The 20,420-nt window shown below is 38.0% G+C and overlaps 1 protein-coding gene across 1 annotated transcript in view; it reads left to right on the forward strand.

Moving 5' to 3' along the window:
- LOC111148651 (SNW domain containing 1) overlaps window positions 1–20,420 on the forward strand; it is a 35,486-nt gene that overhangs the window by 7,460 nt on the left and 7,606 nt on the right. Inside the window, exons 3-10 of the mRNA XM_022505406.1 lie at window positions 2,936–3,097; window positions 12,411–12,506; window positions 12,596–12,702; window positions 13,690–13,794; window positions 15,307–15,376; window positions 16,502–16,567; window positions 18,282–18,398; window positions 19,863–20,004. Coding sequence (XP_022361114.1) covers window positions 2,936–3,097; window positions 12,411–12,506; window positions 12,596–12,702; window positions 13,690–13,794; window positions 15,307–15,376; window positions 16,502–16,567; window positions 18,282–18,398; window positions 19,863–20,004 — 865 coding nt within the window. The remainder of the gene's footprint in view (window positions 1–2,935; window positions 3,098–12,410; window positions 12,507–12,595; window positions 12,703–13,689; window positions 13,795–15,306; window positions 15,377–16,501; window positions 16,568–18,281; window positions 18,399–19,862; window positions 20,005–20,420) is intronic.

Consider the following 20,420-nt stretch of genomic DNA (forward strand, 5'->3'; position numbering starts at 1 on the left):
CTATTAACTTTTTAAAATCTTACTTGACGAAAGGTTTCATATATCCTGGTGGAACAGAACAGTTTATTTGAAAATCAAACCAAAATGGCCCACTAATCTGGAAATACTGTGAATGCTTTTGTAGGGGAGTGAACGTTCTATGGAGAAAGCATTTTGTTCTAGTTTTCAAAGTAAAAGCTATGATTTTCTGGCAAGCTTAATGACTACATAATGCCACATCCACAGTTCTGAAGTGCTTATTATAGTTCAAGAACCCTAGCAAATCTGAGCATGTGTCACAGTGATGGCCTGGGTACAGGTAGCACCTTTCTTGGAAATGCTGTAACAGTTTTCTGCCCAGTTTATAAGAAAATGTCTCTCTTAGCTTTATTGTTTATTTGTTTTTAAGAATGTCAGAATTTTTCTTCAGCAGGTCAGCATATTGTACCTAGAAAATCTCATATTCAAGATCTAATGGAATATTTCTTGAAGGAGAAGCTCTTATAAAAGTTGTTATTTTTGGGGCACCTGGGTGGTCAGTTGGTTAAGCATCTGCCTTTGGCTCAGGTCATGATCCCAAGGTCCTGGGATTAAGCCCCACATCAGGCTCCTTGCTCAGTGGGGAGCCTGCTTCTCCCTCTCCCTTTGCCTGCCTCTCCCCCTACTTGTGTTCTCTCTCACTGTGTCAAATAAATAAATAAAATCTTTTTTTTTTTAAGTTGTTATTTTCATAAGGTTTTTTTTTTTTTGTCAAACCTCCTCTAAGTGTTTGATTTTCATATTTTTTCCTATCTTGTTGTATGTAAGGGATGAATCCCTGAGTAATACTCCTGAAACTAGTATTGCACTGTATGTTAACTAGCTGGAATTTAAATAAAAATTTTTAAAAATATTTTTCTATCATTTTTTAATAGTACTGACTTGCCCTTTTTTGAACTAAAAGAGGGGAATTTTAATTCAGTAGAAAATACAAAGTTTTTTGGAGTCACAAGGTCTGAGTTCAGGTCCTGCATATGCTAGCTATGACATCTTGGGAAAATCACTTAACTTTGTTAAACTTGAATTTTTTCCATGTGAAAATATGAGGTGTTGAAGAAACACAAGAATTAAATGAGTGTAGGTGTGCCTGGGTGGCTCAGACCTTAAGTGTCTACCTTTGGCTCAAGGCATGATCCCAGGGTCCTGGGATTGAACCCCGCATCAGGCTCCCTGCTAGGTGGGAAGCCTGATTCTCCCTCTTCAACTCCCCTACTTGTGTTCCCTCTCTTGCTGTGTCTCTCTCTGTCAAATAAATAAATAATGTCTTTAAAAAAAAAAAGAAGAGGGTACCTGGGCGATTCAGAGGGTTAAGCCTCTGCCTTACGGCTTGGGTCATGATCTCAGAGTCCTGGGATCGAAGCCTACATCGGACTTTCTGCTCAGTGGGGAGCCTGCTTCCTCTTCCTCTCTCTGCCTGCCTCTCTGCCTACTAGTGATCGATCTCTCTCTCTCTCTCTCTCTCTGTCAAATAAATAAAAATCTTAAGAAAAAAAAAGATTTTAAAAAAAGAATTAAAGGAGTGTGGATTATATTTTGTACATTGTAATAAGGTCCTAAGCAAATATTACTAAATTTAACAAAATTATTTAAAAATTATATTTACTGTTTCTTTGCTTATTTGATGAGCTACCTTTTTTTGTAATGCTAAACTTCATCAAAAGGCTTTACTTCGGGATGCCTGGGGGGCTCAGTTGTTTAAGCTTCTGCCTTCAGCTCAGGTCATAATCCCAGAGTCCTAGGATCAAGTCCCCACATCGGGCTCCCTACTCCACAGGAGCCTGCTTCTCCCTCTGCCTTGGCCTCTCTTTTCTGTCTCTCTGTCACTGTCTCTTATGAATAAATTTTTTAAAAAAATCTTTAAAAACAAAAACAGGCTTTACTTAGCTTGTTCTACTTTAGAAGTCTTCGTCTTCTCTTCTAAATAATTGTATACAGTCACCATTAGAAATGTGGTGAACTCATTTCTGGGGCTTTCCTATTCTCTTTATTTGCTTCTCATGGAACATGAATCAATCTGATATTAAAATCTGATTCCAGGGATGCCTGGGTGGCTCAGTGGGTTAAGCCTCTGCCTTCGGCTCAGGTCATGATCTCAGGGTCCTGGGATCGAGCCCTGCATCGGGCTCTCTGCTCAGCATGGAGCCTGCTTCTCCCCCCTCCACTCTGCCTGCCTTTCTGCCTACTTGTGATCTCTGTCTGTCAAATAAATAAATAAAACCTTTAAAAAAAAAAAAGCAAATCTGATTCCAAAAAAAAAAAGTTCTTTACATTTCTGTGCTATTGTAGCTTCAGTGGTTACTAAGAAAATTATGTATGCTAAAACTAAAAATCTTTTCCTTGCCCTAAACACTCTGCTTAATTTCTTAATGTATGTAAATATATAAAAATCCAGATTTGTTGCCATGGTTTAGAACCCCTTTCATGATCTGGTGTTTTTCTACCCATGCAAGCTTATCACCTGTATGTCTTCTCCTCTATCCACAGCAGGCTTCAGCCCCACATTAGGACTTCTTTCCTAGAACATTCCAAGTTCATTCTTGCAGCAAGGCCTTCACGCTGTTTGCTCTGCCTAAAAAGTGCTTCCCTTAGATCTTCTCATGCCTGATTTCTCGTTATTCAGGCTATACCTCATGTTACTTCTTCACAAAGGCCATCCCTACTGCCCTATTGAAAGTAGCCTGTCTTTGCAGTCCCATTATACCTTCAAAGCATTATCAAAAGCCAAAGATTAGGCTTTTTATAAAAATCTTTGCCCACTAGAGTATACAATGTACAAGACCAAGGAGCTCTGTTTTCTTTATTGCTATATCTCTCGCATCTAGCATAACAACGTCTCGATGATTGTTGAATGAATGAATGTATCTTGAATCTGAAATTACGATTAAATATTCTTACTTCTTTTCTTTTCAATATACAGGATTTTGGAGATGGAGGTGCTTTTCCAGAGATCCATGTGGCCCAGTATCCGCTGGATATGGGGCGAAAGAAAAAAATGTCAAATGCACTGGCCATTCAAGTGGATGCTGAAGGAAAAATTAAATATGATGCAATTGCTCGGCAAGGACAGTCAAAAGACAAGGTAATCCTCTCAATGATAGATATTTTTTGAAGAAGTTTTTTTGGTTTGTTTTTGTTTTATACTGTATAAATGATACACATCTGGCCAATTCGTTTTATAAAAATTAGCAATGAGGGGCACCTTGGTGGCTCAGTTGGTTAAGCTTGATTTCGGCTCAGGTCATGATCTCGGGGTCCTGGGATCAAGCCCTGTGTTGGGCTCCACCCTCAGTGGAGAGTCTGCTTGAGGATGCTCGCTCTCTGTCTCTCCCTGTCCCTCTGCCCCTCCCCTTGCTCATGCATTCTCATGCTCTCTCACAATTAAAAAAAAAAAGTAGCAATGAAATATACTTAGGCTAACTGAAGATAGGACTTCATAACAATATGAATAGTCTATTATTGCAATATATTGCAATTGCAATATACTAAAGCAATGACTTTTTCCTATGAAGTCTCCCAAATTGATGAAAACATATATACATTTAGGGTTTTCATCTATTTGTTTAACATTTTAAAAACAATTTGAAATTGTTAAATTTTAATTGTTTAAAGCTCTTTTATAGTATTAACATTTTTTTAAATACTAGAAATTTGTTCAAAATCTGCAATTCCAGCCCCCACAAAAAAGTGAAAATTTAGATTTTGTGTTTAGTCTTCTGATTCTTTCTCGTGTACTTACAAAGTACTTACATAGATATCTGATTATTTTAAGAGTTCATTTGAATTACACTAACTTTTTTCTCCCTTAAGTATAAAACTGGCACTTGCTATCTAGATTTATGATGGCCCTGCTTACAAAGTAATCCAAAGACCAAGAATAAAATTTACTTAAAATAATCTCCTCACGGAGCAGCTACACTTAGAGCCAAGGAACTGTTTTTAAGAAGACCTAGTTTTTTCCCTTGTAAATAAGTGTTCCACATAAACGTAGAGATCTCTTTAGAATTGAATATATTGGGAAAAAATACTTGAGAACCTTCAGTACTTGCCCTTTGTCTCACTGTCCTGGAAACATTTTCATTTTACCTTCTAAAGTAACACTGATGACAACCCATCCTCTGCTCCTGCGTCAAGAACTCCTGAGTTCTTAGGGAAAACAGTTACACTGTCATGCACATCTGTGTCTTGGGTTTCAACTGGGCTCCCTTGGTGCTCCTCCAAGCTCTAACTCCTTCTCCTCCATCTCTCAGCTTAACAGGTGACTAGGTGACATCTGTTTGCGTACAAAGACTAGTGGAAGAAAATTGTCTGCTTTCTTTATCCTGCACGTAGCTTTCTCTCTTGATGTTTCCTTTTGTCTCTCTAAGAAAGCTCATGTATCTAAACCTAATCTTGCCAGGTATGTTCTCGTGTGTCCTGGATCTCATTCCTTAACCTCTCCTTTACAACTTCACTTTTTCTTTATTCTTCTTAACCATGACTTTCACATCCCCTCCTCTATTGGCTCCTTCCTGTGAGCTTTTATTTATTTTTTTTAAATATTTTATTTATTTAGTTGACAGACAGAGATCACAAGCAGGCAGAGAGGCAGGCGGGGGGTGGGGGGGCAGGCTCCCCGCTGAGCAGAGAGCCCGATGCAGGGCTCGATCCCAGGACCCTGAGACCATGACCTGACCCAAAGGCAGAGGCCTAAGCCACTGAGCCACCCAGGCACCCCCTGTGAGCTTTTTAAATGTGCTTGCTTTTCTTATCTCATCTTTTGTAAGAAAATTTTTCCCTGACTACCCTCAGGACTCCCTTTAGCTACCACCAGATTTCCACCTCGTTTTCTTCACTTTCCTTCAAGCTTTTTGCTTGTTGTTAACCTGTTCTACTTCTTCACTTTCTTTCATTCTTCATTTCACTGTAATAGAGCCTCATCTCAGCCAGTCTGCGGAGATAAACTCTGGCAAAAGTCTCTAAGACTTTGTTTCTCACAACACCATCTCTTTGACTAATCTAATTTATTCCCTTGGCTAAAATTGCCACTTAGTTTGATGACTGTTGGATCTATGTCTCCAGCCCAGTTTTCTCTCCTGGGCTCCAGGTCCTTATATCTTAGTGCCTGTGACGGCAGATCTATTAGATTTTCCCAAAGCACTGCTCATCAAACCCAATTAAGCGCATAACTTTCCACTTAATCTACCTTCTCTTATTCTCTAACTCAGCCACTGGCAGTGATATCTTCTGATTGACTATGCTAAAAGTCTGGGAGTTCTTTCTCCCCCATTATTTTATTGATTTTTTTAAAATACACTAATAATAAGTTCTTACTGTAGAAGATAACGATAGTACATAAGTATGTATATACAGTTCTGCCTACTTCTCCCACTTTACTTCACGAGGTAAATACTGTTACTCTAATGATATACATCCTTCCAGATCTTTTTTGTGGATTTAGACATTGATGTATACATATTCCCACTTTATATACACACACACACAAACATCTTTTTTTATAACATGAATGAGATTTTAATATTCATAACTTTCATAGATTTGCTTTTTTTCCTTAATATGTTTTAAAGATTTTTATTAGTATATATAGGTCTGCTTTAGTTTGTTTTTTTTTTTTTTTAAGATTTGTTTATTTTAGGGAGAAAGTGTGTTCACGTGTAGGGGAGGGGCAGAGGGAGGGAGAGAATCTCAAGCATACTCAGCACTTAGCACAGAGCCTGACATGGTACTCAGTATCATGACCTGAGCCAAAACCGAGTTAGAGGCTTAACCACTGAGCCACCCAGGTACCCTGGTCTGTTTTATTTTTAAAAAATCTATATAGAGGGGTGCCTGGGTGGCTCAGGGGTTTAAGCCTCTGCCTTTGGCTCAGGTCATGATCTCAGGGTCCTGCGATCGAGCCCCGCATCGGGCTCTCTGCTCAGCAAGGAGCCTGCTTACCCCCCCTCTCTCTCTCTGCCTGCCTCTCTGCCTACTTGTGATCTCTCTCTCTCTCAAATAAATAAATAAAATCTTTAAAAAAAATAAAAAATAAAAATCTATATAGAATTCCATGGTGTGCTTGGGTTTATATTTTTATTTTTAAGCATTGGTGGTTTAAAAAAAAAAAAAGCATTGGTTTCTAATTCTTTAGTCTTCAGACAGTACTTTATGTAAGATCCATATACAAATACCTTTTGGACATGAATATTTGTGTAAAATAGATTCTTAGTGGACTTACTGGGTCAAAGGATATTCAGATGTCAGATGTGACACATAAAGCTATGTGTTCTCTAAAAAGACTTTGCTGAACACATTCCATTTTATTTTGTTTCCCTTCGGCTCTCCATCTGTTTAGTCACCATGATTTATCTTCTTAACACTTCTCAACTATGTACCCTTCTCTGCTACTTAATTCAGGCCCTTATCGTTTCTTGCTTTATTTACCACAGCAGAGCCTGAACCCATCTCCTTGGCATTTGTTTTGCCTGCCTAGGAAAACAAATTCATCCTTGTTTATTTGTTTGGCCTTCTCTTTCTCTCTCCTCCACATACACACATGCACAAGTGTGCACACTTACAATCTTTCCACGACCTTAAGAGTAACCAGCCAATCTCCTTATGGCACACTTGACCCCTTCCCTACCTTTCTAACCTCGTCTCAACTCTCATGACCAGAATACTGAAATCCAAAAGTAAAAAAGTTCAGTTTTAGCCATTCTGTTTATTTTCAGTACAAAGTAATCACCATTGTGAGTGGTTGGGTTTTGTTTGTTTGTTTTGTTTTTTAAGATTTTATTTATTTGACAGAGAGAGATCACAAGTGGGCAGAGAGGCAGGCAGAGGCAGAGAGAGAGGAGGAAGCAGGCTCCCCGCAGAGCAGAGAGCCCGATGCAGGACTCGATCCCAGGACCCTGAGATCATGACCTGAGCTGAAGGCAGAGGCTTAAGCACTGAGCCACCCAGGTGCCCCGTGAGTGGTTGTTAAAGAAGAAAAAACTTTCATGGTGCCCAGCTAGCTCAGTCAGTGGAGCTTGTGACTGTTGATCTTGGGGTTGTGAGTTCGAGCCCCTACATTGGATGTAGAGATGTCTTAAAAAATTTTTTTAGTCTTTGAAAAAAAAAAGAAGAAAAAAAAGCTTTCAAGCATTTTCTTTGAAGATCTGCTTTGAGGATCTACTGGTAGCTCCCCTAATACGGCGCATTCTCTCTTACCATGGGAACTTCCCATGGATGCCCTCCTGTGCATGGGAAAGCCCTCCCCATATTCTTTGATGAAATTCTATTGCTTTCAAACTGCAGCTCTCTCTTCACTGTTTCAGGGTACTCCTCCTAATCTTCCTTGGCTAAATAGGGTTTCCTTTCTTTCTCTTCCCTGTGTTTATCATAGCAGTCATCACCTTTTGCTTTACTTAACCATTCACCACTATCTATGTCATTTGACTATAAGCTCTATGAAAACAGAAAATATATCTTCAGGATTCCTCTTTGTCACCTTAGTGCCTGATAGCTTGGCACACAGAAATTTGTCAGTGATTCTTGGAGAAATGATATCAGTTTTCGTTGAATAACAGAGCCAGTAGGGAAGCATAGTTCATTCCTGCAAAAGGAAGAAATAGGTCTCTATACAGCAGGACATACACTGTCCCTGTGCCATGGAGGCCTTCATTGGGCTTTAGCTGCCTTTGTTTTGACACATCTCTCATTCTTTGGAATAATCGCTATTCTTTATTGGTATGGACTGCCTCTCCTCTCATTGGTTGGGAAAAGGCAACACTTTAGGACAACAGTTTGGTATTGGCAGGTTGCTAATTTTGAATGTCTACCATTTTAGCCCAGTTTTGCATTAAATTTCAATATTGGAAACCACAAATTTTCTGATGCCCAGAGAATGTCTGAAAGTTTTTCTTCTCTCTTTTCTTTCTCTAACAACCATGTATGTTGGTGATTATTTTGGTTTGAAAGTAGAATGGAGTTAGAGTGTTAAAAGTGTTAGAACTGTTTATTTTTAGATTTCTGTATTCTGCCCAAAAAGGTCTCTAAAATAATATTCCTTTGTACATGTTTGTCTGTAATGCAGCCATTACAGATGAATCTAAAACTAATATTCTATAGAGGTACCACTCAGAGGTTCAACCCTGGCCCTAACCCTAATCCTTTTTTTTTTTTTATTAACATATAATGTATTATTAGCCCCAGGGGTACAGGTCTATGAATCACCAGGTTTACACACTTCACAGCACTCACCATAGCACATACCCTCCCCAATGTCCATAACCCAACCCCTAACCCTAATCCTAATGGAGGAAGCTGTGCATGTGTCGGGACAGGACATGTATAGGAATTCTCTGTACCTTACTGTTAATTTTGCTGTGAACCTAAAACTCTAAAAACATAGTTTTTAAACACACACCCACACACAATGAAGATTTTTTTAACAGAATGAGCAGGGCGTTGAATTAATTCAGGAGGAATATAGAATAGAGTGGCTATTTGGGCTGTCCTAACATTGTTCCTCGTGGATATGTTTCCTTGCTGGACTTTATGCCCTGGAATATACATTTGAGCTTCTTACACAGATTTAATAAATAAGTATTTTAATTTTTTAAAAAGTGGATGGGTTAATGCATGAAGTTTTTGAATGCATGTAATAATTCAACATTAACTGAGTACATGTCAGCAAATGGATATGGAGGAGGGGACACTTCTTGATTGTTTGGGACTGTCTTGAGTATTGTATAGTGTTTAACATGACTGCCACTACCTATTAAATGCCTATAGTGCCTTGGAGGTGGCAGCAATGCCCTATTTTAAAACCACTGATTTTCCTGTTTTGGCTACTAAATGTGGCTTTAAAATGGGGCTTTAAAAATTCATTATCATTCAGGAGGCTGGTGTTCAGTCTTTGGCATAGGATGAAAACAGCTTATTGGATTATTGAATTTGTTTTAGAGTGCAAAGATTTCTGATTTATATCAGAAGGATCTGGTTTTCTTCAGAAACGTGAGAGTTCTCACTGAAATATTAATAGTGAAAGGTCAAGAATGGTAAATGCTAGCCCTAGGTATAAGAGATTAAGAAAAAAGGCAAGATAGCAAGGGATAATATTCTAGGGCAAGTCTAAGGCCATAGATCTCTCTACATGTAAAATAAATACTGTATACACAAGACTTATAGTAATACAAAATTGGTAGGGAAAAACATTTCTTAAATTAAATTTTGATGGAACTAAATCCTTTTTTCCCCCCCGATTGTGACTTGAGTGATAAATCTTAAAAGGCCTTGATGTTTACATTTTTGCTTCTGAAATAGTTCTGTGGGAAATGTTACATACATGGTATTACCTAAACGAATGCCTTCAACCCCTTCTTCAACCCCAAAAAAACAACTCACGGCAACTTTAAACTGACCCCAGGATAAATTGTATTTGCCTTGTTCATATGATTTCACAAACAAGTTAAGTCTAAAGATGGTGTTTCCTTTTTACCCCCCAAGTGTTGAATATGTTGACACATTTATCCTGTCGGGTCAGTCCAGTTCTTTGCCAGTTTTCAGTAATAAAACAAAGTTTCACAGATGACTTATGGCTTTGTCTTGTTCACACAGCTCATTTATGCTCCTCATACCTTCTAGAATATATTGTATTTTTCAGATAACCCTCCCTAGCCCCTTTGCCTCCTGGGATATACTGAGTTACTTTAGCACATTTAGTTCTCAAGCAATAAAAATTTGGGGTTTTTATAGTTAATCACCATGGAGGAATCTTGCTCTTCAGACGTCCTTCACTCAGCTTTTGAGATGCTAGAATCTTACTGATGCTCATTTAAAGGGTTATTAACTTTGGAATACCCAAATAAGAAGCAGCAAATGGCTCTTGTATGCTAAATTACTATTGAGACTTTGTTGAGTGTGTATGTCTACCAGGGAGCCATTTACTTGGAATCCCTTCCTGTATGATTGCTGTGTAAAAGTAATTAACTCTTCATAGTCTAGATATTATTTTCTAGAGTACTGTTATATAATTTTAAACTGATGTGGTATAGATTTTTCAGTCTTGAAAAGAAGTAAGACTTTTGAGGTTAGTAGCTGTGTGATCTTAATGTACTGAGCCTCACTGTTGTCCCCAGAGTGACTTTCAGGTCCCTTCCAAATGAACACTGAGAGGTTAGTGACATTAGCAGCTCGCCTATCCGTGGTCATGTTTTGTGGTAAACTATATACATTTTCTTGCCTGATCCTTTGTCTCATTCCTGAGAAAAACAAGCTAGAGAGTTCTCTGTAAGTCATGAGATTTTTTTTTTCTGGGATAGAGAACATTCTGCGAGGCCTATAGTATCATCACCTTTAGCATAGAAATGAGCATCTCTAAAATTCTTATATTCATTAATTTGTACAAAAAAATGTTGACTTGAATGCCTCCTGTGGACCAGGCATTGTTAACAAGCCCTAGAGATACTTGAATGAATAAGAGATAGCTCATGGGTAACATAGGTATAATCATTGTACATAACCTCAGGATTGAGAGAAAAATTCAGGTATTTAATATATATATAAAGCAAAAGAGTAGTGGCACAAAATAAGTGCTTAATAAGTTTTAGCTATTATTATTATGTTAATAGAGATACAGATAAGCAAGTAAAGTGGAAAATAATTTCATACTCCTAGCAGTGCTTTGAAGACAGTAATCATAGTGCTGTGACGCTGAGTGATGGGGTGGGGAGGGGTTGCTGCTTTCTCAAGGGTCGTCAGGAGAGGCCTCATCGGTGCATTCATGACCTTTGAACTGAGTGTCCCAGCTTGAGAACTCACATGAAGAACACGGAACACCACTTTCAAGGCCTAGAATTCAGGGGAAAAGCGTGTTGTGCTAAAAAAAAACAGGAAGAACTAATGTGATTGAAGCATAATGAATGAGGAAGTGAGAGGTACAGAGAGAGATTAAAGCTGTAGACAAAGCCAGGTCAGGTTGTATAGGCCAGGAAGTATTTTTTGCTCTGTTGTTTGGAATAAGAATTAAGAATAGCCTGCATTTCCTTTAAGCTATTTTTTTATTAAGATTTTATTTATTTATTTATTTATTTATTTATTAGAGAGAGAGAGACTGAGAGTAGAAGCAGAGGGCAGGGAGGAAGGGGGTAGCAAGCAGACTCTGCACTGAGCTTGGAGCCTCACACGGGGATTGATCTCACCACTCTGAGATCATGAAATGAACTGAAATCAAGAGTCAGATGCTTAACCAACTGAACCACCCAGGCACCCCTCATTTAAGCTATTTGTAAGGAATGTCATGGTAGAATACATTTGTTGATATAAGACTTTGGCTCATAGTAGTAATTTTTGAAGGTCTTAAGTACCTGGGAATTTGGTTTTATTTCATATTCATCAGTTGTTCTTTATGTGTATCAAAAATTCCTGACTCAAGCAGCAAAATCTAGAATGCTGTTTATTTGCTGAATTTCCAGTACCTCTTTTTTTCTATAGTCTGCCATGTAAGTTTTTTTTTTTTTAAGATTTTATTTATGTATTTGACAGACAGAGATTACAAGTAGGCAGAGAGGCAGTCAGAGAGAGGAGGAAGCAGGCTTCCTGCTGAGCAGAGAGCCCGATGTGGGGCTCCATCCCAGGACCCTGGGATCATGACCTGAGCTGAAGGCAGAGGCTTTAACCCACTGAGCCACCCAGGCGCTCATGTAAGTTTTTATGAAAGTATTCAAAAAGTATAGATGGACACAAAAGTAAGTGATACTCTTTGTTGCGGTTCTACCACATCAGCGTCAGCCTCATAGAAACATGGTGAGCCCAATAGAAACAATAGCCATCCTAAATTGAGGCAATGAGTGTAAAATAAGCTGTGTATATAGACTATGTTTTATTTTTCCTTTTTTTTTCCCCACAGAAGGAAGTATTCTGGGTTTTTTTACCATGGCACATGTTCATTTTCTTAGTCTGTGAATAGAGTTGATGCCAGAAAAGACAAACATTATAAGTAGAGTGAGGTCAATGAAATTTTCTAGGCCCAGTGAATTTAGAAATTATTTGGAAACCTGACTTAAATTCTGATGAGCTTGTAATCCAGGATAATGGTACTATAGGCAATTTATATCATCATTAATTTCAAGTCTTAGCCTCAAAAATAGGGATCAGTGATGCATAAGATTTTGTTGGCACAATTTATTTGGATACTGACTTGATTAGAAGATCTCAAATAATTTAAATACATGAGGTCAAAGGAAAATTATTAACTTATATAGCCAGGGCAGTAATTTGTGTATATATTTTAAGCTTCCTTGGTTTTAAAATCTAAAAGACAAAATCACTGTCCTAAATTTATAAGTGTGCTGACTTCTGAAATGATTTAATGAGGTTGCTTCTTTTCATTCTCTGCTTTTCTTGAGCCTGCTTGTGTTTGATCGTTTTAGGTCATTTATAGCAAGTATACTGACCTGGTTCCCAAGGAAGTCATGAATGCAGATGACCCAGACCTGCAAAGACCTGATGAAGAAGCCATTAAAGAGGTAATAAAGCATTGAAATGAAGTATTTTAGATGACTTTCTACATCTTTATTAACTTCCAGACCACTCAATATGATATCTCTTATTTCAGATAACAGAAAAGACAAGGGTAGCCTTAGAAAAATCTGTATCACAGAAGGTTGCCGCCGCCATGCCAGTTCGAGCTGCTGATAAACTGGCTCCAGCTCAGTATATTCGGTAAGATCTTGCCTGGAAGGCTTCATTTCATGTCGGACTTGATAGGGATCAGGGGTCCTGGTGTTCTTTCACTGTCCTACTTAGTAATGTAGTAATGTCATTTTCTTTTGAATAATGACCTGAAGTCTGTTGACTGTGCAGCTATTGAAAGCAGAAGAATTTTTTAAAGATATCTACTAAAAGATATTAACTATTAGGCTATTTTCAAAATATATTTTTTGTTTTTAGAAATTAATAATTACTTATAGCATAAGATCCAAGCCACAGATATTGCTTATAGTTTCCCATTTGTATATAATAGGCTTTATATAACATATATTTATGTAATATTTATATAATGGCATAAACAATATTAGTATATTGATAATGTCATAACTTATTATATAATAGTAGTTATATAACATGTAATAATAGTATCATAACAGGATATTAATAGTGTACTGATACCATTTATATAATAATGGGCATCTTTAAAATACTTTTAATTTTGAGGGATTTCATTCAACTTAAATCCTTGTGTAGAGAGATGATTCACATGTAGGTATTATAGGAAAAATGAGAGCTTGTAGGGTGGCTACTATTATTTTTTTCTGTTTTATAATCTATGATTAGTCAAGAACTACTAATTCTAAGCTGCCTGCTGAGAATATTATGGGGCGTTCCTTCTGCAAATGCAAACTTGCAAAATGGGTACCATTTCCTAGACCTCTTATCTGTGAAATTGAACACTGTGCCTTCCATGGTGGAAAATGGACAGGGATGGATTATTTGCGAACTAATATGACTCCCATTTACATTTTGCTTATAATTCATTATTGCTGTTCTCTTATTTTCCATTACTGTCTGTTCTGCCTAAGTATTTTGCAACTTTCTATTAATACTTTATGAAAGGAATTAACAGTATAGTCTAGCTTAGAATTATAACAGAAGGAAAATACCTATTGAGCTTGAACTAGTTACACCTTTAGTTTCATTTGCATTCTTCAGATACACACCATCTCAACAAGGAGTGGCTTTCAATTCTGGAGCTAAACAGAGAGTTATTCGGATGGTGGAAATGCAGAAAGACCCAATGGAGCCTCCAAGGTTCAAGTAAGTAGGTAGCCTTCTGAGAATAAAACACTATTCTTCTTTTTTTTTTTTCCTTTAAGATTTTATTTATTCATTTGGGAGAGGGAAAGAGCATAAGCAAGGGGAGAGACAAAGGGAGAGTGAGAAGCAGAATCCATGCTGAACTGGGAGACTGACATGGGGCTCAATCCCAGGATGTGGAGATCATGACCCAAGCCCAAGGCAGAGGCTCAACCATCTAAGCCACCCAGGCATCCCAATAAAACCCTGTTCTTAAAAAGGATATGAGAGGAGCAAAATATCTCAAATGTCCATCAGTAAGTGAGAGGATAAATAAATTGTGGGACACTTAATTATAAATGGAATACTATTGATATTAAAACAATTGTTTTAATTAATCAATTTAATAAAAAAGAGTAAATATTGAATACATGAAATAATATGGATAAATCTCAGAATTATTATGCTGAGTGAGAGAAACCAGACAAAAATAAGGACATTCTGTATGATTCCAATTATATTATATAAACTCCAGAAAATGCAAACTAATCTGTAGTGACAGGTGGTAGATCAATGCCTGTGGTGAAGGAGGGGAGGACAGAGGGGATGATAGAAACAAGAGGAATAGGCAAGGAACATGCAGGAACTTGGAGGTGATAAGTATGTTCACTATCTTGATTGTGATGATAAGCTTCCCCAGTGTATACTGTGTCAGATTTAAACATGCATAGTTAATTGCATGTCAGCTGTACCTCAGTAAAGCTGTTTAAAAAAAAAAAGGGACGCTGAGTGGCTGAGTCGGTAAAGCATCCAACTCTTTTTTTTTTTTTTTTTTTTTTTAAGCATCCAACTCTTGATGTTGGCTTGGGTTGTAATCTCAGGTCCCGGGATTGAGCCCCATATCAGTCTCTGCACTGGGTGTGGAGGCTGTGTAAGATTCTCTCTCGCCCTCTGCCCCTCCCCCCACTTCAAAAAATTAAAAATAGGGGTCCCTGTGTGGCTCATTCGGTTAAGCATCTGACACTTGATTTCGGCTCCAGTCATGATCTCAGGGTTGTGAGATCAAACCCCACATCAGGCTCCATAGAGCATGGAGTCTGCTTGAGATTCTTTTTCTCCCTCTCCCTCCATCCTTCTCCACTCCCTCTCTTAAAAAATAAGTAAAAGGAAAAAAAAAGTAGGGGTACCTGGCTGGCTCAGTTGGTAGAACATGTGAGTCTTGACCTTGGGGTCATGAGTTCAAGCCTGACTTGGGTGTGGAGCTTACATTTAAAAACAAAAGTATATTACCCTATGAAATGATAATGATATTGTGGAGGTGAGCTGGGTAGTAATGACGACAAGATAGGCCGTGTTTTAACAGTTGTGGAAGCTGAGTGACCGAGGTATGATAGATGAACATTCATTATATACTCTATTTGTTTTCGTATATGTTTGAAGCTTTATAAAAATGGGAAGGGGAAACTTGAGACATAGTAACCAAAATGGAAAAATGCCTAACACCCTCTGATTGTGCTTTGATTTATCCTTCAGAATCAATAAGAAGATTCCCCGAGGACCACCTTCTCCTCCTGCACCTGTCATGCATTCTCCTAGCCGAAAGGTAATCTTTACTATAGTCTAACATCTTTTTTTGTACTCATGATTATTAATTTTATAAATAACCTCCTGTAGAACAAAGTCCAGATGCCTATACAGGTACATTTTGTCACGCTTACTGTTTTTTATATTTGATTTTCAAGATCAAATGGGGACCCACTCAGGACTATAATGTGTAGTTCCAGAGTGCTTATGAGAATGTGTGTAAAATGTTAGCCATTAGTTTTCATGTTATTAGCCTAACCCCTCCTTTAAATGGAATGAGCAGGGTCTGCTATTTGACAAGCAGGATATTATAATTAGAGAAAGTGAGGAATTTATAGGCCTCTGATAATCTCAGTGCCATTTTTTAAGTATGATTTATTATCCAACTAAAAGAGCAAATTTTCATCTTAAAGAAGTCTTGTCACTTTATTTTTTTAATAGACCAATTCTTTATTTTTTAAAAGATTTATTTATTTTAGAGAGTGAATGCATGAATGGGGGAGAGGCAGAGGCAGAGAGAGAAGGAAAGACAGTCCCCAGCAGACTCTCCACTTAGCTCAGAGCCCAATGCAGGGCTTGATCCTACAACCCTAAGATCATGACCTGAGCCAAAAGCCAAGAGTTATACACTTAACTGACTGAGCCACCCAGGTGCTTCTCACATCACTTTTTTTTTTTTTTTAAAGATTTTATTTATTTATCTGACAGAAATCACAAGTAGATGGAGAGGCAGGCAGAGAGAGAGAGGAGGAAGCAGGCTCCCCGCCAAGCAGAGAGCCCGATGCGGGGCTCGATCCCAGGACCCTGGGATCATGACCTGAGCCGAAGGCAGAGGCTTTAACCACTGAGCCACCCAGGCGCCCCCTCACATCACTTTTACATATAGAAAAATACTAACTAGCATTTATAATTGTTAAAAATAGATTTATAGATTATTTTCCATTTTTTATATTAAAGTTATTACTAGAGTCCATAATATGGAAACATAGTATATAGTGCTACCAAACAAATGGAATTTTGACATTTGACTAAATCTATTCACATATCAGTGTTCATTAACCTGTCTTTGAAGAGAAGCTTGCACTTGGGTTTCTAGCTGGACTACAAATTGAAAAATGTCTCTTTTATTCTGTCATTCACACAGATGACTGTGAAGGAGCAACAAGAGTGGAAGATTCCTCCTTGTATTTCAAACTGGAAAAATGCAAAGGTAATTAAGTTTCATAAAATCAGTCTCCTACGATTAGAACCTACTAGAAAACAGGAAAGAGTTTTAGCCTCAAAGTTTCATTAAATCCTCAGCATCTCATTTAGCTGAATGTTTTCAAAAAGGAACACCCAACTTATGTGACTTTCTCTTTTTAATGTAATGGAAACGTAGTATTCCGGTCACATGAATACTGTGTAGATTCTTTTGGTGAACTGTAGTTATCAGAAGCATGTAGGGAAGGGATAGGTAGAATAAAGTAACATAGCAATGAATGATAGTATTCAGAAAATTTAGAAATTGGTACCTAAAATTATTTCTTAAAGAAACCAGTTTATATGATGACAAAATAGTAAATGTTTGGATATATTCAGTGCTTTAATTTTTAAACATTTTTTTTCTGTTTATAACAAGGTATGCATAAGCTATTTAAATTCTTCATATCTCTAAGCACCAAATGCTTCCAGGAGTTATGAAGTATCTGCAAAATCTGTATCTGTATCCGTATCAGTATCTGTAATGTAAAATACATTTTCTTTTCTCTTTCTTTTTAATTTCATTTATTTGAGAGAAAGAGAGAGAACGCAAGCTGGATAGGAGCAGAGGGAGAGGGACAAACAGACTCTGCCCAAGTGCAGAGCCCAACACAGGGCTCGATCCCAGGACCCTGAGATCATGACCTGAGCTGAAACCAAGAGTTGGATGCTTAACTGACTGAGCCATCCAGGCACCCCTGAAATATATTTTCTAATCACTGTTTCCCCATTTCCCCCAATTTGTGTTCTATAATTCTATTTTTAATGGGTGAAGAAGGCCATTTTAATTTGTAGGCAAATGTAAGTTATTTCTTAAGGGGAAGTTATGCACTCATCCTATAACAAAAAATTATTCGGTGGTCCAGTTTGACTTGCTAACTATGTGGTATCTTGAACTGATTCTGTAACACTTGCCTGTATTAGGAGTAAAGGCTATGGACAACAGGTCAACATTTGGGAGTGTAGTCATAAATCTGAAAAAATAAAGCCAAGCCTGAAATGGCCCTGGATGTTCAAGCATATTCCTCGAGTTAATTGAGGAAAATAGGATGCAAAATTTCAGAACACAGAATCTCAGTTTTCTGTCAAGCTTCATCTTTTTTCCATTTACTAAAATGTATGGTATTCTAAGAATCTGACTAGTCATTACAACAGTACCGTGCATTAAACTACCTATAGATACTCGGATTTTAGTGACTTGTTCCACTTTTGTATGACTGTTCTATTACTTGAGGCACAACTACTTAGCTATTTGTTAGTGATTTCCTTTTATTGTAACTCAAAATTAGTGACATGAGACTCTTTGCTCAGAGCTTGAGCTCTGACATCACACTGCCCAAGTTTAAATTTTAGCTCATCCATTTATTAACTGTGTGCCCTTGGGGACATTACCTAAGTTCCCTACCTCAGTAGTAGCATCTGTGAAATGGAAACACAATGTTAGCAGCCTTCCAGAGTTACTATGAAGTTTAAACAGGACCACACATGTGAAGTGCTTTTAAAATTGGCCTCCACGCAAAACCCTCAGTGTTAGCAGCTGCTGCCCTTGAATAATTGGGAAGAAAGATGTAAGAAAAAGAACTTCAGCTCAGTGGTGGTCAAAATGAACATATTTAAATCTAATTTTAAAGAATCTGTTGCTGCTTTTTTATGACTGGTGTTTTCTGCCTGTTGTCACACAGGGGTATACAATTCCATTAGACAAACGTCTAGCTGCTGATGGAAGAGGCCTTCAGACAGTTCACATCAATGAGAACTTTGCCAAGCTGGCCGAAGCCCTCTATATTGCTGATCGGAAGGTTGGTCTCTTATAATGAAAGGATTTAATGCTCTTGATAATTCGTTAAGTCCATTTTTGGTTACCTAAGATACTGTTTGTTCATTCCAGTTTAATTGACACATCATTGTAAGTTTTAAGCCATACAGCATGATGGTTTGACTTACGTAAGATACTGCTGTTTAAGCTACAGTAGTGAGTTCCCAGAGAGGCTCTCACCTGCGGCATGTGTGCCAGAGATGGCACGTGCTATCTGCAGCTCTGTACCTGGTCTCAGCCTTTGTAGACTTGTACATACACCCTAACCACTGGTGATCCTGCTTCCTCATGACATTGCAGAACGATGTTCACTAGGCCGATCTCATTTTTATTTATTTATTTGTTCTTTCTTAAGATTTTATGTAATCATTTGACAGAGAGAGAAACAAGCAAAGGCCGAGGGAGAAGCAGACTCCCCGCAGAGCAGGGAGTCCTATGTGGGACTCAGTCCCAGGACCCTCGGATCATGACCCCAGCTGAAGACAGACACTTAACTGACTGAGCTATCCAGGCGCCCCAATCTCATTTTTAAAGAGCTGACTGACTACTGTTTTTAGATTTCGTAATTTTTTCTATTTTAAATATAGATGTCTCCCAAAAGGTGGGTAACATAGAAAGGCAAATAAACATTCTGATGAAAGCTATAGAAAATGATAGTTATAATACTGGTTGTCCTTTACTGTTATGGCATTAATAATTTTTTTTTGAAGATTTTATTTATTTACTTGACAGAGAGATCTCAAGCAGGCAGAGAGGCAGGCAGAGAGAGAGGGGGAAGCAGGCTCCCTGCTGTGCCGAGAGCCTGATGTGGGGCTCGATCCCAGGATCCTGAGATCATGACCTGAGCTGAAGGCAGAGGTTTTAACCGACTGAGCCACCCAGGTGCCCCTGTGGCATTAATATTATTAATTTGTGTGACCTATAAGTTCACATACATTATGGCATGCATTTAGAACATAGAAAAGTGTATCTCCTGCATTGCAGCAAGCACTCTTATAAAAATCATCTCTTGTTAAGGCTTTATCTTGAATAGACTTGCTTGATTTTGAACATATAATCAAGTCTTGCTATGTTACTGATACTGAAAATTTCTTTATTTTCAGTATCAGTAACATAGCAAGACTTGATTATATGTTCAAAAGAGTCTTGTTTAACTTTTATTTTTTGGGTAGTTTCTGAGAAAGGATTAGTCAAACGGTGAGTTGCAAGATTAATTGGGTCTTTATAGTTTCAACCACTAAGACATTTTCCAGAGTGAAAAATGTAAGTTTGCAGTGTCTTCCAGGCAAGCTTTCTTTTGTAGACAAGAATCTTTGTTTTAATCGGCAGTAACAAATCTGAATTCTTTATACCTGCTCTTTCAAGCCAGACTTGAGTCAGGCTATTGGATGATAGCTGTAACTTTTCCCCCAACCGTGTCTTATTTAGCATTCAACTTTACTAACAGGCTCGTGAAGCTGTAGAAATGCGTGCTCAAGTAGAGAGAAAGATGGCTCAAAAAGAAAAGGAGAAACATGAAGAGAAACTTAGAGAAATGGCCCAGAAAGCCAGGGAGAGAAGAGCTGGGATCAAAACCCATGTGGAAAAAGGTATGACATTGTCTTTCCTAAGTTGAATTTACAGTGTGAACAATACATATCTCATTTCAGAGACTCACTGTTGTTCTTACTGCACATGAAGCTAATATGTACCTAGAAAGAAAATGTAGATATTTCACAAATAATACAGAAATGAAAGAGTAACTTCTGCCACTGAGCTGTAGCAGTTGAAAGTGTTTTATATATTTTTTTATTTTTATTTTTTTTTTTTAGATTTTATTTATTTGAGAGAGAGAGAGTGAGCAAGAGTGCAAGAGCAGGGGTGAGGGAGAAGTGGACTCCCCACTGAGCAGGGATCTCCCCCGCCCCCTGCCCTGCCATGTAGGGCTGGATCCCAAGTTGCTGGGATCATGATCTGAGCCGAAGGCAGACGCTTAACCAACTAGCCACCCAGGCACCCCAAGAGT

Source organism: Enhydra lutris, unplaced genomic scaffold (genome assembly GCF_002288905.1).
Source record: "Enhydra lutris kenyoni isolate GAN:26980312 unplaced genomic scaffold, ASM228890v2 scaffoldscaffold20, whole genome shotgun sequence".
Classification (NCBI taxonomy): domain Eukaryota; kingdom Metazoa; phylum Chordata; class Mammalia; order Carnivora; family Mustelidae; genus Enhydra; species Enhydra lutris.